The following is a 17,776-nucleotide window of genomic DNA, read 5'->3' on the forward strand; positions in this document are numbered from 1 at the left end:
CCAGCCAGGTACCCTTGTGCATGAGGCCTGTGGGTGTCCTGTGACTGCAGGTGACCAGGTCTGTGTGCTGGGTGAGGGGCTGCCGTGTTGGGACCATCCAGGAGGCATTTCATGGCACTGTGGGCTCCCATGCTATGGGAAAATTTCAACAGAAAATGTCACTAATGTGTCATGAGATCATGAGGTTCTCTATTTCTTGAATGGAAGAGTAGGGGAAGAGGACACCACTGTGTCTGCAGAGAGGAGTCTCCGGAAGGCATTCCCAAAATCAGTGGTGGCATTTTTTTTGTTTGTTTTGAGATGGAGTCTTGCTCTGTCACCCAGACTGGGGTGCAGTGGCATGGTCTCAGCTCGCTGCAAAACCTCCACCTCCTGGGTTCAAGCGATTCTCCTGCGTCAGCCTCCTGAGTAGCTGGGAGTACAGGCATGCACCACCACACCCAGCTTATTTTTGTATTTTTAGTAGAAACGGGATTTCACCACGTTGGCCAGGCTGGTCTTGAACTCCTGACCTCAGGTGATCTACCCGTCTCGGTCCCCCAAAGTGCTGGGGTTACAGGCATGAGCCACCATGCCCAGCTAGTGGTGGCATCTTAGATGAGTTTTGCCTTCTTTATAGTTTTCTGAATTTTTTTTTTGGGGGGTGGGAAGATTTAATGTATTTTGTATGCAAAAGCTACAGTAATATTAATGCGAACGGTATTGTTAGTAGAGTCCTGGGATGGGTTTACTGCTAGCCACGTGCTGGGAATAGTTCTCACAACACTCCTGGGGCAGTGTGGCTCAGGGCAAAGATACAGCAGAGGAATCTGGAACTTCTGAGCCCAGCCAACCCTGGCTGGGGAAAGAACACCATCATGGAGTTTCTGTCCTTGTGAAGGAAGAAGTCGGAAGACACACTCCCGATCTCTTTCCTCATTCCAACTACCAAAGCGTGTGCTGATTCCATGGGGCCTGGGGCAATCCCTCCTGGCAGCAGACAGAGCCATTTCCTCTCTGATTTACCCTACCTGGGCTTAGAAACACAATTAGTTGTGACAAATGACCAACACCACTACCACCACCAAAAAAAAAAAAAGAAAAGAAAAAAACTCCACAGGAGCAGCGTAGACATATTTTCATTTCTTTATTAGAAAGAGGCCTCTACCCCATAGCCGCCTCTCTGTTACTTTACACATCTTTTTCCCTTAGAATACTGTACAGTGGACACAAAATAATCCCAAGGCAGGAAAATACAAACTGACATATTTAATCAAAACAAGATCATATGAAATAACAAGCAAAATGAAATGTCTGTCAATGGTTTAATTACAGTACAAACAATATAAATAAAGCATCATCGAGTCATTGTGAAACATAAAGTTGCTGAATGAGGTAATAGAAAACAACCAAAAAAAATAAAATAAAATAAAACCATCTGTGGATAAACCCACGCTGCCTTCCATCTCTATACACTATTTACAGAAACAGAAAGCCGGCTGCAGGCTGGGTTGGCCTCGCCCCTGCCTAGAAGTGCATCTCGGTTGTCACCTTTGACCTGCTCCGGCTCCCCTTTAGGAAACACACCCCCGTGGCAAGATGAGGACCGAATTCCAAGCTGGCAGAAGGGAAGAGCCAGGGCGGGAGACCTGGCCCTGGGACTGGATCCACCCGCCCCTCTCCAGGCTGAGCCCCACAAGGGCCTCCCCAGCGCTCAGGTGCTCAGGGCTGGGACGGCTGCAGTCTGGAGAATTAGATGTATTCTAGACACAAAAACCAACTCAGGAGGGAAACTGATGCTTTTCAAGTTTGCAAGAAGGAATTTTTTCTAACATGACGGTGCTGGTCCTCTCCCCATTCTTAATGCCACGAAGCAGCTTCTAAATGCACTCTGCCATCCACTATGCCAGTGCCCACCCCCTCCAGTCACCTGTGTACCCTCAGAACAGCTGGGCTGAGACCCTGCTTGGACCCCTGGGGTTGGGCGAGGTCCCTCATGTGCCAGCCCGGGTGATGCGTGTGACCCGCTCCCCCGACCGGCCCTGGCTCACGATGCCCTTGGAGCCTTCCCTGTTCTCCCACCCTGAGAGCCCAGGCAGGACATGCATTTTCCCAGGCACCTCCAGGAATGTCAGGGGACAGCCCAGGGCCATGGTGCTGGGCGGGGGGCTGAGCTGCCTGCCAGTGTCTGCGCAAGGCCCATCAGGATTCCATGCGGTGGATAGTCCTTCCTCAAGTGCTGAGGCCCCTGCCCTCCTCATGCCCAGCTGCTGACCGAGTGTGCTTCCAGTGTGTTCTGTTTGCCACAGCTCCCCAAGCAGCTCAGACATTAGCTTCCTGGGCCAGTGTGGACCACTCAGCACCAGGGAGACGAGGGTTTAATCTCATTTAGGGGCAGCTGTTCCGAACAGCTGGTGTGTGATGGGGGTTTGTTCCAGCGGGAAGAGTCCCCTATGCACTCACGCCCCGTTTGGTTCCTTTCTTTCACCTGCATCTGAAGACAAAGGTCATGGAGTCCCCCCCCCCCTCCCCACGGCACATTCTAGACCAGTCCGACGTGGACTTCGACAAGGAGTGTCTTATCATATGGCTTCACCATCCTCAGGTCGGGGGGGGGTGCTCTGTACAGATGCCCTGTGCCAGGCCAAAACGAAATGCCCCGTGCCAGGCCAAAATGAAAAACAAGCCCTGAGCCAGCCTCTTTCACATTCACGAGGGCATCCTGTTTTGGGCACATGGCACAGCTGCCTAGCCTGGGTGTCCCAAGGCCGGATGCCACAGCTGCCCGCTGGTCTCACCCAGCGCCCATGGGCCTGAGCTCTGGGGCTTCCAGAGCCTCAGCCAAGAACAGTTTCACCCAACAGGCCAAAACCTCAAACCAAGTGCTGCCATGTTACACCAAAACCAGAACCTCATAGAGAAAGACAGGAAGGAGGGGTCTTCAGATTTACGTTTGCTTACCGCTGCTCTGGGGTGGGGGGGGGACGGTGTTTACTATGCTGGTGAACCTAAATAGTTTCTCATACAACTCACAGATTTAAAAAAGACTTGTCGGTTTCACAGAATCCCTTTCCAGAATCACCTGCCGACGCACACATGTGATCTGAAGAAAGTCGCAGACATACTGATTAAATGGGGGGGTATTAATATTTCAATCATCTATTTAAGGGCAGTACTTCTCTCTAAGGGAAAAAAAGTTTGTGTTTTGAAACAGTAATATCTAAGTAAATACTTCTTTCTTTATGGAGAGGCGAGGAGTCTGCCATAGGGGTTCCTGTCTAATCAGAGACAGGCACTGGCCAATTCTCTCTAATCACAGCGCAGCACCCCAGGGGCCAGCAATCACCGTCTCTCTGTACCTGTGTTGGAAGTACCCATTTGAGGACTGTTTCTTTATGATCCAGCCACTCCAAGGAGATACACCTGCGCGCCTTCTCTCTCCCTCATCATGGGAGGAAAGCTGACATTTTGTTGGAATGTTCATGGTTAAATGACAGAGGACCCATCCCCATGGGACACACAGGGCCGAGGCAGAGCTGCCCATTGGGCTGGGCAGGGCAGGGAGGTCTCCCGGCCCCACTCACTGTGGACGGTGCCACGCCTGGGCGTGCTGGCCTGGCCTGGCAGGACGGGATGGCATTAAAGACACACGACTGTAAGGGCTCTCTGAAGAAGGCCACTCAGGAATCCCAGCGTGAACCACGGAAGGTGGGAAATGCACGCCTTGAAGCCAAAGGCCCTTATTTAGCTTTTTGGGGAAGGATGGGGGTGACGATCATTCAAGATGTGACTTCACAACACGTGAAAGCCCTGTCCGCGGCGGCGGCTGGAAATAAATGATATTTCCTTTGAAGGAAAGAGGTGTCTCCAGCACTTTTCTATCTGAACTCCTTCCTGACTGCTTTTCAATTTGTTTGCTTGAAGGCCATAAATACAACCCCGCCACGTTCTAGAAAAGTCTCCACAACCGTGTTTGGGGGGGTGAGGGATGGAAGCAGAGCGGATGCCATGCGGGGAGAAGTGGCCCATTTGGGTGCAGGGTTTGCTTTCCAAACACCTTTGCCTCCTGAGTAGTTGCTGAGGCCTGATCATACCCATCTCAGGAGAAGTTACGTAGTTGCCAGGCTTCCCAGCTGCCGCAGCAGGAGCGTGAATTTCCCCTCATTTCCAGAACAACCTAAATGCAGGGGGGGAGAGATGGAGTCCTGGGCGGCATGGGGACCCACAGCACCTACTGCTGCAGAGGCTGTAGGTTGAGCAGGTCACTCTCGTGGGGTAAGATGAGCCCACCAAGTTCGGGCACGGGACACACTGGGAGGCTGGGGAGGGGGAGAGAGGGCAGGGCCTGTAGCCATGCATGGCCGGGCCGGCCCGGGTTGCCCTCCAGCAAGCTCCAATTTCAGATGGGAGCGGGGAACGCCAAGCGAGGCCCAATGCACGCATGAGTCACAGCAGCTCATGGCGACGGGAAGATGGCATCTGAAGGGAGGGATGCTGTCCACACTAACACCACAACAGTCTGTGGGGGAGTCGGAAGAGGTGCTTTGGCCCTGACACAGCCCCCGCAAACAGCACGAGGGCAGAACTCAGCCCCTTCTTCGCCTCCAGAAAATCAACCTCAGACTACAAAGCAAAAGACACATGTTGAGAAAAGTGGGCAGGTTCTGGAGGGGCTCTCGGGGAGAAAGGGCCTCCTCCTGGGTGCCTCCCCGACCCTCTGATGCTGTTCTCCACATGTGGAGGCCCAGGGCAGGGCACTGGCAGGCTGAGAGAGGAGGCCCCAGGCTCTGCTGGTGGCAGTTAGCACATGTGCCCATCATGGCCTTCCCGGGATGCAGGCTGGGGGCCAGCGTCACCAGCAGGCGGGTTTCCTGGCATGTGCTCTGGCTTTGGTCCCATCAGCGTTTCTGTTCTTAACAAGTGCTCCTGTTTTCCCGGCATCCTTCCCTGGGCCAGGTGTGAGGCTGACATTTATCACACTGGTTCGAAACCTCAATGCACCCTGCGAGTTTCACAGATGAGGAAAAAGAGCCCAGGAAGCTGGAGGGATGGCAGCGCCGGGTGAGCCTAGGGGTCTGTCTTTCTCATCAGACCATGTTTCTCCCTAGTGAGGTCAGAGACAGCTCCTATGCAGACATAGGGAATGGCCCCAAATGTGCAGATGTCACAAAAACCTGAAGAGTGGTATCTACGTTGGATGACAGAGGCTGGAACCGTGCAGCCCTCTTCAGGCCGGGCCAAATCTCAGAAGAGGGAGCTTCCATGCAAGGCTCTTGTGCTGAAAAGCCACTACCCAGAACTGGCCTGTGGACTGGGGTCCCTGAAGGAAATGCAATTCAGTAAGGTCCTGCCCGCTTCTACATCTAATAACCCCTCGAATGGCAAGCAACCCACCGCCTTCACCAGCTTTTCCAACGCATATACATCGTGAACACACTTGGGAGACAGGACAGTGCACCTGGTTTTGGGGCCGATGACTCAGGAACTTGTCACTTGCTCACCCTCCTGGGATGAAACAGACGAACCAGGGACCAGGACTGGAGCGACGGGTTAGTTAGGCAAACCATCCGCCCACCCTAGCACCTGGGCCAGAATCACCGTGTCCTGGACCCGCAGGCTTCCTGCCACAGCTGGGTCTGCGTCACATGTTCCCCCACTGCAGTTCAGTCTCCAAGAAGCTGAGTGGGGGGGAGCAGATGTGTCCAGCTCCCCATGGGGTTACACGGGCTGCTCCAGTGCCTCCCCCGGCTGGCTGCTTCTCATCAAGGGGGAATTTTTATTCTGCACAGGAAACGTTAGGTGGACCCTGCACTGGTGATCTCCTGTCATTGTCACCCCACAGAACTGAACATGGAAATGAACAAGGAAACTCGACCCCCTTCTCAGGCGAGTTGTTCCTAACTCCGCCCAAGGTCCTTGCCTCTCCCAGCCTCGGTGATAATTAGCTTGAACGTGGGAACCGAGTGTGGTCAGCAAAGGAAGGACTTCTGGTTAGGCACTGAAATACGAACAGATTAGCCACCCGTCTTCTTTATTTGGAAAGGCCCTCGAAACTGCCTTTCCTTCTGCTACCAAAACTTGGGCCCTAGAAAGCGGCCGCTGCGTGGAGCAGATGGATGTCATTGGGAGTGGCGGGGGAGGGGCTGTGTTTTCTAAGGAGGGGTCATGGCAGCCCATGTGGGCCCGGCTGAGGGCCGGGAAGGGAAAAAAACCAATCTAGCATTCAGGTTGTGGAAGGCAAAGTGAAACAAGAAGTCATTTGGGAAAATATGATATTATAAACACATAGAATAATATGTACACACTCATATACATCCCGAAGATAAGCCACAAGGAATTCCGTTTCTTCTCAAAAGAAGGCTTCACTATGATAAAGCATTCCTATAGTGGGGATTGACTACAATGAAATAATTTAAGAATTTCATTTATACTAGATCTGTGTTCACTACAGAGTCTACGGTAAAGGCTGTGTGGAGGCGAATGTGTCTAGCAGATTAGAACACGAACGCGTTCTTCAAAAATAGGCAATGACCTTTCTTCTCTATTCACATTGACAATAGCGACACAGTGATGAAACGCAGACTGAAAAGCCGAGTGGCAGGACGATGGGACTGTCGTCAAGGTTCTCAGACGTGTGGCTTCTGGACCTGTTAGACTTTTGGACACGAGTAATCTCCACTTAGCTTTGCTAAGATTAGAAATTCCCATGAAACACTTACCCACATATAAATTCTGTGTAAAGCTTTATTTTTTCCCCACCTACTTTAATTTTTTTAAAAAGTGAAAGAAGAGGAAAAACTCTTATAAAACATAAGGTTTAATATACGAGAGCAAGGAACACCCCGGGGGCTGCCAGCGCGCGTGGCTTTGCGTTTCTGTGCTATGTGAGTCCAGTGTCCTAGTCTTCCATCGTGACAACCCTTCTCCACACTGTCATACTGCCAACGGGCTCTGGGCAAAGCCACCCCGTTTTCTTTTTAACCTGGGGGATGCCATGGTTTGGCTGACTACGTCTGATGACCACCACTGAAGGCAGCTGACTTTGGAAGCGGCCGGGTCCTCGCACAGAGGGCCGGGCTGCCAGGTCAAGGTCGTCTGGTTCTCAGGAGCCAGTCTGTCCACAGAACCATCGGCAGCTGCCTGCGTAAGGCACCTCGGTCTGGCATTCAGAAAACCACCCTGTCCACCAGAGCCCCTTGGTCTTGGTTAGCAAAAGCCGTATCTGATCTAAATCATGCTTTCAATCACGAGAAATCACATTCCTTCTTTTCCCTTTCTAATATACTTCAGTGTGTCTTTTTTTCCCTGTTTCTCAATTTTAATAAGTAAATTGTACCACCATCTTATTCTGAGATGTTCCTTTTTAAAAGCTGTAGATCACATTAATGGAAGTGTTTACTGCTGGGAATATTTTCCATGTACAATGATCTGTAACTCTCTTATCTCAACTAGTTGCACATTATTAGTTCACATCCAGTTCAATTTATAAATTAAGAGAGGTGCCATTTGTCTGTACAAAAATCAATGCATATTTATGAACTTCTTTTATTCAAATATATTTTCACACATCTGATCTAAATACATAATACAGAAGCCTGTGTGACTTGGGCAATGCGGCCCAGGAGGGCCTGAGACGAACACATCCACCTCGGCAAAAGGACATAAAATCTCTCTTACGGTCGGAAAAAATAACCATGTGTATTTTGTGTATTTACTTAGTTTACGAAATATACTCGAAACGCTATTATTTGCTGAATTTGTGATTTCCTTTTGAATTTCTGAGTTATTCTTATTTATTTTTCCCATTTTGTTTTTGCACCAAAGAGACTGCCATCAAATAATACTCAGCGACTGATTTCCTCTCTTTGGACTGAAAAATTAAACAGATACTAAATTATGACAGTGAATTTAGAAAGGAGGGCTCCAAGGGCTTGAAAGAACATGTCTGGGATAATATGATGCTTCTAAGAGTATTGCAATCACATCGTGGCAATCACCGGAGCGTGCCGCGTAACTACCTCCTCGGCTAATATGCTTTCTTCTCGGTGATGACTAATCATGTTCTATTAAACAGCAGTAATGCTGGAAGAACTCAACTATACAAGTGTAATGAAGCCAGTATTCTCCCTGGACAGATTAGCTACAACTGATTTGACACATACCATCATAGGGGCTTCAAACCTGACAAACTCTGTGCTTGCTTCTGATTTATGCCGTCAAGCTCCTCAGAGAAGAGATGGAATCCAAGTGTTCCGTTTGGTAGAGGTGAAATGTACTCATGTGCTTAACTGCCAGTTAAGGAAAGTTGCCCCTTCTCCTTGTTCCTCGCCTCCCCTCCCCCTCGCGTCCCCGTCTCTTGTGCCACCAGGACAAGGGTCCTGCGCCGTGTGCTATCATCAAAGAGCTGGGCCCGACACCCTCTCCTGTTTGTGGTTTAGGGGAGTTTATGCAAAGGAGCCACTTCTTCTGCAGTCTCCCGGCCGCCTCTTTGCCCCTCCAGGATGTCCAGGTTTTGTGATTTTGTCTGGGGTGAGGGTGGGTGGGTGGGTGGGAGGAGGCGACCACCAGGAAGAGTGAGGGGATGCGACGGGACTCACGTGCTGCGACTTCCGAGCGAGTGTGTGGTGAGGCTGCCGCGTGCCGGGTGCGGCGGGCGGGGGCACGGCTGCCCCTCAGATGATGGTGGGCACCCTCCCGCTGCTGTTGTTCCGGTTATTGTTTCTCCTGGACAGGTTGGGGGTGGCCATGAGCACGAAGCGCTCGTCGGGGCAGCCGTACTGCAGCAGCACGTCGATGCACTCCTGGCTGGAGGCCTGCCGGGCGTAGGCCAGCGCGGTGTTCCCGTGGGCATCGCGGGCCATGACGTCCACCCCGTACTATGGAGGCAACAGAGCCCACGTTAGTGTCATACAGCTTGTGATGAAGGGGAGGGCAGGGAAGCTTTCTCTCAGCCCTTGCACCTGGCTTGTGCCGGGACCGCGGGGCCAGCTACAGAACTGGCTGGGGCGCTGGAACCCGCTGCTGGCAGCCTAAACCCGTGGCCAGCATATTATTTTAAGGAAAGAACGTTTTTTTTTTTTTTTTTTTCAACTGAAAGCTCGTCCTTCGTGTAATATTAAGGATATTTTTGGGATAACTTTAGTTTTGCTGTTTCTATTTTGACTTTCCAATTGCGCAAAGAAAAAAAAATCGTTTTGATCTCAGAGGGAATTTTCATTATAAAAAAATACATAAATAATAGTGCAAGAAAAAAAAATCACCCATAATCTTGCTATTCAGAGATAGCCTCTGTGAATTAGTGTATTTCCTTCCAACGGTTTTTTTAAAAAAAATCTAAATGTATATGCATAACTGAGATAAAACTATACAAGTAATTTGTATCCTGTTTTTTATTTTTACTTTTTTTACCGATCACTGATCACTGGACTGTGAGCATTTTCTTTTTTTCTTTTTTTTTTTTTTTGAGATGGAGTTTCACTCGTTACCCAGGCTGGAGTGCAATGGCGCGATCTCGGCTCACCGCAACCTCCGCCTCCTGGGTTCAGGCAATGCTCCTGCCTCAGCCTCCTGAGTAGCTGGGATTACAGGCACACACCACCATGCCCAGCTAATTTTTTGTATTTTTAGTAGAGACGGGGTTTCACCATGTTGACCAGGATGGTCTCGATCTCTTGACCTCGTGATCCACCCGCCTTGGCCTCCCGAAGTGCTGGGATTACAGGCTTGAGCCACCACGCCCAGCTGCATTTTCTTACATCATTAAAATGACTCAGAGGCACAGCACGAGCTGCAGCAGCTTACTTCAGCCCAGGAGTTCAAGACTAGCCTGAGCAATACAAGGAGACCCTGTCTCTACAAAGAAACACATTTAAAAAAAATCAGCTGGGCATGGTGGCGTGTGCCTGTGGTCCCAGATACTCAGGAGGCTGAGGTGGGAGGATTGCTTGAGTCCAGGAGGCAGAGGCTGCAGTGAGCCGAGATCACACCGCTGCACTCCAGGCTGGGCAACAAAGTGAGACCCTGTCTCCCCACCCCGAAAAAGCATGACGCATGCTAGTCATATGGTATTCCACCATAGAACCCAATTCAGAACTCTCCTGTCACTGCTGAACATTAGGTAAAAACTGTCACTGGAAGAAACAGTCCCTGATGTATGTCCTCACACAGAATCTTCCTCAGGGTCTGTGATTAGTAAGTGATGATTAGAAGGGGGGAAATTCCAGGTTAAAGTACACAACATTTTTAAGACTTTTGCTCATGAAAAAGTGTGAATTCACTTCCACTTCAGCCAACTCACAATGTGTGGGACTTACAGGCCACTCAACAGCATGGAACAACACCCATCAAAGGAATTTTTGTGCAATTTGGGAAGGAAAGATGGCCTGCAATTTATAACTGTGTCCCCCGCTCCCACTAACAATTCATATGTTTAAGTCCTGACACCCAGTACTTTAGAATTGTATTTGGAGATAGAGCCTTTATGGTGGTACAGAAGCTTAAATGAGGTCCCAATAGGGTTAGTATCTAGATGAGAAGAGGAAGAGGCTGGGTGTGGAGGCTCATACTTGTAATCCCAACACTTTGGGAGGCTGAGATGAGAGAATTGCTTAAAGCCAAGAGTTCAAAACCCATGGGCAATATAGTAAGACATTTACAAAAAGTTTTTTAAAAAATTATCATTCATGGGGGTGCATGCCTGTGGTCTGAGCTACTTGGGAGGCTGGGGTGGGAGGACTGCTAGAGCTCAGCAGTTTGAGATGACAGTGGGCTATGATTGTGCCACTGCACTCTAGCCTGGACAACAGAGCAAGACTTTGTCTCAAAAACAAGGTGGTCAGGGAAGGAAAGATCTACCAGGAGCGAGTGCAGAGGAAAGGCTGTGTTCTCGCAGGGAGAAGGCGGCCGTCTGCCAGCCACGGAGAGGCCTCAGCAGAAACCATCCCTGCCGGCCCTTTGGTCTTGTACTTCCAGCCTCCAGAACTGTGAGAAAATAAACGTCTGTTGTTTAAGCACCCTGTCTGTGGTATTTTGCTGTGGCAGCCCCAGCATACTACATACGACTCTTATTTGCGTTACATCACATTTGACTGATGAGCAGAAGCATCGGAGGGCTTCTGGCGTAGGATCTGTACATCCCATCTCTGCGCCCATCAAAAAAGTCAGACCAAAAACATGCAGAAACCTGCAGCATTCTACATGTGCTGCTGTGGAACCTGCTGCTGTGCTGACCCATCCTGCCTTGCAGGTAGAGACAGAAGAGCCTCCTGCTGGCTGACCCACCACTGGGTGCTGCCCCCAACTCCTGGGCACACACCTGCTTTCCCTACCTGGGGAGCCTCCCTGCAGGCAGCTTTCTGCCTGCCTTGGGTGAGGACCTGCGGTGGCAGAAGCCCCAGGGGATCACAGGCAGCCCCCATGTGGGCGTGAGCTTCTCAGACACAGCCCCCACGTGGCACAGGCAGGACCTCTGCATAATCACTTTATCCTTCTCTTTCGCTCATTCAAACACTGTGACAAATGCTTCAATAGGAATGTAAAGAACAATTTTCCCCAGTAGAAATTAATCAGAATGGTCCAAAAGAAGCCCTTTGACAAACTCCTACCACATCAAACCTCAAAGCTTAGGGTCCAGTATTTCTGGGTTAAGTGAATAAAAACACCAAAGGTTTGGAAAAGGGGAAACCCTACGAGCCCTCCAGTTAATACACCCCCTTTCCCCCAAAAGATGATGGAAATGAAAAAGTGGGACACCTCCAACCCTGCCTGACAAGGGGCAATCCCAAACGTGCAATTTCCGGAAACTCCAGCAAGTGCTGTACACGGAGGCCCGACTGTCTCTGAATAAGGTCCCGTGCACTTCAGTCTGAGTTTCCCATTAGGAGCTCTTCCCACTTGCAGACAGAGAACAGCCTTCTGCCAGAAAGATGCCCACGGAAGCAGAACAGAGCAGACTGCCCCCTGCAGCCCCATCCTCCGCCAGGCGTGCCGGCCACCTACCCAGATGAGGAGCTGTGCCAGGACCACGTTCCCCTTGCGGCAGGCCAGGTGCAGCGCCGTGCGACCATCTCCCTCCCCACAGGTCTCGTTCACCTCGTCCCGGGAGCCGTGCGCCAGCAGCAGGATGGCCGTCCGCAGGTCCTCGTCAGCGGTGGCCCGCAGCAGGTGCTGGCCCAGGGACAGCTCCGTGCAGGGGAGTGGGGCCAGGAAGAGCTTCTGCTCGTACTTGGCACGAATCCACCGTTCCTTCTCTTCCCTGCAAAGAGCCACCAGACAGGTGTGGTCACCATCAGGCGAGAGAACACGGGAACCGAGAGGGAAGTGAAATAGCAGAAAGCAAGGGTCTTCACTCGGCACAAAGTCCCCTGGGGGAGAGGTTAATCCACCTTCACAAAACAGTATCCTCACCAGCAGCATCAGTCCAGAAATGCAGGTTCTCAGGCCACGCCCCAGATGCCCTGTATCGGAACCTCTCCGGGCATTTTAACAAGCCCTGCAGGGGGGTCTAATAGCCCCCAGCTGTGAGAGCCGCTGATCTCAGGCTCATATATTGCCTTGGTGCTCTCCATTTCTGTCACATTTCATGTAGAAGCTGTCCTTGGAAAGAAAGCTCGACAGTGAGGGCTCAAGGCTGTGGCCTTGGTTCAGCGGCTCACACACCCCGACGCATGGGGGAGCCACCCTATTGCCTGGGATCCGCACGACGGAAGCATGGGCTCCGGGGCTGAGAGCTCAGTTTCACTTTAAGCAAGAAAGACTGTAAGTCAGGACTGTAGGACACCTGGCTCGAGTCACAGAGGGTGGGGGATGGCTAGTGCGCTCCCCACACCTGGGGGTGACCATGTGCTCTTAGCTCCAAACTCCGAAACAGGCGGTGTGTGTGGACTCTCTGGGTCTCCAAACCACTTCAGCTGCAGAAAACACGGCAACAGACTCCCGCAGGAGAGGGCTGAGTCTCCAGTGAGGAGCTTTAGAAGGGAGATGCAGCTTTTGGAACCTGCAGATACTTGGGGATGGCTTAAGTGGAGGGGACAGATGTCAGGAATTCCTTAAATGACAAAGAACGGCGGGGTTTTCTGAGGGAAATTGTTCCAGGGCCTGGGAAGCTGGCAGGAAGCTCCTGGAAGCCAGAGCTGAGCACAGAGGCAGAGGACAGGAGGAAGCTGGGGAGGGGTGGATGGTGCCTGCCTCCGCCCCCAGCATCACAACCTGGCTGAGATGGGGCTGCCGGAGCTGGCCTCCTCTACAGAGGACGGGGACCGTGATCCACATCTGTGGGGAGGGCTGAGGAGGAGGAGGGGTCAGGATGACACGAGAAGCTCAAGAAACGCAGGAGGAAACCGGAAGCGAGGCATGTTTATGTTGACCCAAAGGAAGGACCCCAGGCGAGCAGCTCCTGGACTCTGTGGCTACTGATGATGGTTTCTGGTTTCTCAAAAAAAGAGTATGAGAGAGATTGAAAACTCAAGACTGCTGCACAGCTAGAGGGGGAAAGAAAGGTGAGGTCGTGGGGGACAAGAAGTTTTACAAACAATGTGAGATTTTACAAGTGCTGTTGAAATTTTATAAGGAGCCAGGGGTAGAGCCTGGCCAGGGAAGTGCTCCCCGCCTGCCTTTTTTTTTTTTTTTTTTTTTTTGTTTTGAGGGGGTTTTTTCTTGTTACCCAGGCTGGAGTGCAATGGCGCGATCTCGGCTCACCGCAACCTCCGCCTCCTGGGTTCAGGCAATTCTCCTGCCTCAGCCTCCTGAGTAGCTGGGATTACAGGCACACACCACCATGCCCAGCTGATTTTTTGTATTTTTAGTAGAGACGGGGTTTCACTATGTTGACCAGGATGGTCTCGATCTCTTGACCTCGTGATCCACCCGCCTCGGCCTCCCAAAGTGCTGGGATTACAGGCGTGAGCCACCGCGCCCGGCTCCGCCTGCCTTTTTGACGAGGATGATGAAGAAAAGAGGCTGGGCATGATGGTTCATGCCTGTAATCCCAGCACTTCGGGAGGCTGAGGTGGGCAGATCGCCTGAGGTCAGGAGTTTGAGACTAGCTTGGCCAACATGGCGAAACCCAGTCTCTACTAAAAATACAAAAATGTGCCAGGCGTGGTGGGCACCTGAAATCCCAGGTACTTGGGAGGCTGAGGCAGGAGAATCGCCCGACCCCGGAAGGCAGAGGTTGCAGTGAGGCGAGATTGTGCCATTGCACTCCAGCCTGGGTGACAGAGTAAGACTCCATCTCAAAGGAAGAAAAGAAAGAAGAAAAAGAGAGAGAGAGAGAGAGAAAGAAAGAGACAGACAAAAGAAAGAAAAGCCTACATGTAAGAAGGGACCGCAGTTACCCACAGAGACTTCAATAACGCGCTGATTCACAATTGCCCCCTCCTAAAATTCACAAGTTTCTCCAGGGGAGTAATCAGAGTACACAGCTACAAACGACACAGAGAAATCACTCAGAGCTTCTGCGAAAGTCTAGAAAGAAAACTCATTACCCGTGACATTTTTGCTTCCGAAACACAGAGGAAAGGCCTTGTTTACACCTTTTACCCGTGTTTACACTGCACCTAGTGATCCAGTGTCGAGTTAGCCCTAATCTGTTTTTAAATACTTAGGCAAACAAATTCTTCCAGGAGTAAATCTGGATTAGTTTTGCTTCACTTCCTGGTACATGTGAGTGACCCCAGGGTGACCCCCGACTCTTTTCATTTGGAGATTTCCAGGACAAACATTTGGCTACAGCTGAGAACTGACACCAGCTCCCAAAACGCAGCGGAGGCAGCCCCTGCACCCCACTAGGGCAAAAACCCGCGCACAAAAGCACTGACAGTGTCTGGGAAACACGCGTTACGGAGACAGACAAAAAGAAGTAGTTCTGATAATACTTTAAATACCTTATTTAAAATGCATTAAACGTTTGTTGATGCATTTCATAAATCACAAAAGAGAAGGAGCAAAACGTGAATTAAATGAAAAGGGATGACGGTGAAGGATATGTCCAGATTTTCAAGTTCCAATTTGCTAACTCTCATTTTTTGGTAGGCATTAAAATCACAACTATTTTATTCTACTCTGATTGATTTTAGGAGTTGTTGCCAAATCACCCAGGGGTAAACCAGAGAGCTTAACATAGTAGCTACAGTGCTAACTGCAATTATTCCATTTTCTTTTGTATTTGAACACCCCAGCCAAAGAATGAGTACAAACCTACGGCTCGTGAACCTTTGGCTGTGTCAGTACGTTCTCCCCGGAACTGCTGGACTGACTCTGTCTCACATCTCACCCCAAGCTGACACACATTTGATGAGCTGTTCTTCACTTTTAAAAATCAGCATTGTTGATACCACCTTAATCCTGCAAGAATGGCTGTAATCAAAAAACAGTAGATGTTGGCATGGATGTGGCGAACAGGGAACACTTCTACACTGCCGCTGGGAGTGTAAACTAGCGTAGCCTTTATGGAGAACAGTGTGCAGATTCTTTAAAGAACTAAAAGCAGAACTACCATTTGATCTAGCAATCCCACTACTCGGTATCTCCCCAGAGGGGGAAAAAAAAGAAAATACTCATACACGCATGTTTATAGCAGCACAATTCACAATTGCAAAATCGTGGAACCAACTCAAATGCCCATCAATAACAAGTGGATAAAGAAACTGTGAGATATATATACACACACACACACATATACACACATACACACACATATATGCATACATATATACATACATATACATATATATGATGGAATACTACACAGCCATAAAAAAGAATGGACTAACAGCATTTGCAGTGACCTGAATGAGATTGGAGACCATTATTCTAAGGGAAGTAACTTAGGAATGGAAAGCCAAACATCGTATGTTCTCACTGGTATGTGGAAGCTAAGCTATGAGGACACAAAGGTGGAAGAATGATATAATGGAGTTTGGGAACTTGGGGTGAAGAGTGGGAGGGGGTGAGGGATAAAAGACTGCAAACAGGGTACAGTGTATACTGCTTGGGTGATGGGTGCACCAAAATCTCACAAATCACCGCTAAAGAACTTACTCATGGCTGGGCGTGGTGGCTCACGCCTATAATCCCAGCACTTTGGGAGGGTGAGGAGGGTGGGTCTCTGGAGGTCAGGAGTTCAAGGCCAGCCTGACAAACATGGTGAAACCCCATCTCTACTAAAAATACAAAGCAGGCGGGTGTGGTGGTGCGCACCTGTAATCCTACCTACTCAGGAGACTGAGGCAGGAGAATTGCTTGAACCCAGGAGGCGGAGGCTGCAGTGAGCTGAGATTGCACCACTGCACTACAGCCTGGGCGACACAGCGACACTGTCTCATAAAAAAAAAAAAAAAAAAAAAAAGAAAAGAAAAAGAGAAAAAGAAAAAAAAGAATTTATTCATGTAACCAAATACCACCTGTACCCCAATAACTTATGGAAAAACTCAGCATTGTTTAAACTATATAATAAAAGGTGGGTCCAGGTTTTGTGGGGCTAAAAATGTATACCATTCTGGAAGCCTCCTTTAAGAGAAAGATTCTAGGATTCTGTACATGAAGTTAGGAAGAGGGCCTGGAGGAGGATGGTAGAAGGGGCAGCCCCGAAGGTTCAGGCTTCCTGATAGAAACCACTGCAAGAGCTGGAACCAGTGATTCGTAAGGGCTTGAAACCCTCTAACAATTCAGATCCAGAAAACGGGGTTTCGGTATTGGGGAGTGTCATCTCGGAATGCTGCAGAGAAAGGAGGTAAGCACCAAGTCCCTTGGTGACTCCTTAGCAGGATCAGCCTCCCTGCGGGCTCCACGTCCACGTGACCTTCTCTCCCTGCGCCACCGACGCCCCCACATCTGTTCCTGCGGCTTTCATCACCTGATGGAACCAAAGCTCTTCACCCAAACTTCCTGTGCTACTTAAAAACACAAGCTTCTGGCCGGGCGTGGTGGCTCACGCCTGTAATCCCAGCACGTTGGGAGGCTGAGGCGGGTGCATCACTTGAGGTCAGGAGTTTGAGACCAGCCTGGCCAACATAGTGAAACTCTGTCTCCACTAAAAAACACAAAAATTAGCTGGGTGTGGTGGCACATGCCTGTAATCCTAGCTACTTAGGAGGCTGAGGCAGAAGAATTGCTTGGACCTGGGAGTTGGAGGTTGCAGTGAGCCAAGACCGCACCATTGTACTGCAGCCTGGGTGACAGAGTGAGACTCTGTCTAAACAAGAAAGCAAAAAAAAAAAAAAACCAAAAACAACAACAAAACCAGAAGCTTTCAATGCTGACTTCTGAGTCCTTTGGGACTGCAATATTTCATTGTTTCCTCGGATACCAGGAGGTAGCCAGGGAGTTAGCGGCAGCCACTGGGCTTTGTGTCTGCATCAGAAGTGATTCTTGTTAGAGGCTGAAATTTAACCAGTATGAAGACAGGACTCGGACAAGGGCAATGGGCTGTTTGGGTGCTAATTCAGCAACCTCATGCATGTCAGCCACCTGCTGTGACTTGAAGCCCACCTCCTGTGGCTGTTCCCTTCCTGATGCCAGGGGGAAAGCTTAGCTCTCTGCACTTTCTTCAATGGCCAAAGGCAGGAAAAAGAAATCTCCTCACCAACGCTGAGCTCAAAGGCTGCACTCTGAAGCAGTGGAGACCGTGGCTTGTGTGCCTTCTTTTTTTCTAGGTAGGGGTGTAGTCTTTCTAATAACTTCTTGGACCCTCCTTTCCTCATCTGTCCCATGCGGACAGGGACGTCTACACCAGGCAGGGCTGTTTTGGGATTTGAGATCACGCATGTGGATGACAGCATGGCCACAGTGGTTCCCCTGC

General features: G+C 50.2%; 1 protein-coding gene across 10 annotated transcripts in view; it reads right to left on the reverse strand.

Moving 5' to 3' along the window:
- Nucleotides 1-1,109: 1,109 nt before the first annotated feature.
- The window catches only part of AGAP1 (ArfGAP with GTPase domain, ankyrin repeat and PH domain 1), a 616,003-nt gene continuing 599,336 nt past the window's right edge, over nt 1,110-17,776 (reverse strand). For all 10 annotated transcript variants that reach the window (XM_032277597.1, XM_032277595.1, XM_032277594.1 and 7 more), the window contains 2 exons: nt 11,977-12,232; nt 1,110-8,855 (listed from right to left, as the gene is read on the reverse strand). In XM_032277597.1, coding sequence (XP_032133488.1) covers nt 8,652-8,855; nt 11,977-12,232 — 460 coding nt within the window. In that variant the 3' untranslated portion in view covers nt 1,110-8,651. The remainder of the gene's footprint in view (nt 8,856-11,976; nt 12,233-17,776) is intronic.

Source organism: Sapajus apella, unplaced genomic scaffold, assembly GCF_009761245.1.
Source record: "Sapajus apella isolate SASKATOON/1434 unplaced genomic scaffold, GSC_monkey_1.0 scaffold10, whole genome shotgun sequence".
NCBI lineage: Eukaryota > Metazoa > Chordata > Mammalia > Primates > Cebidae > Sapajus > Sapajus apella.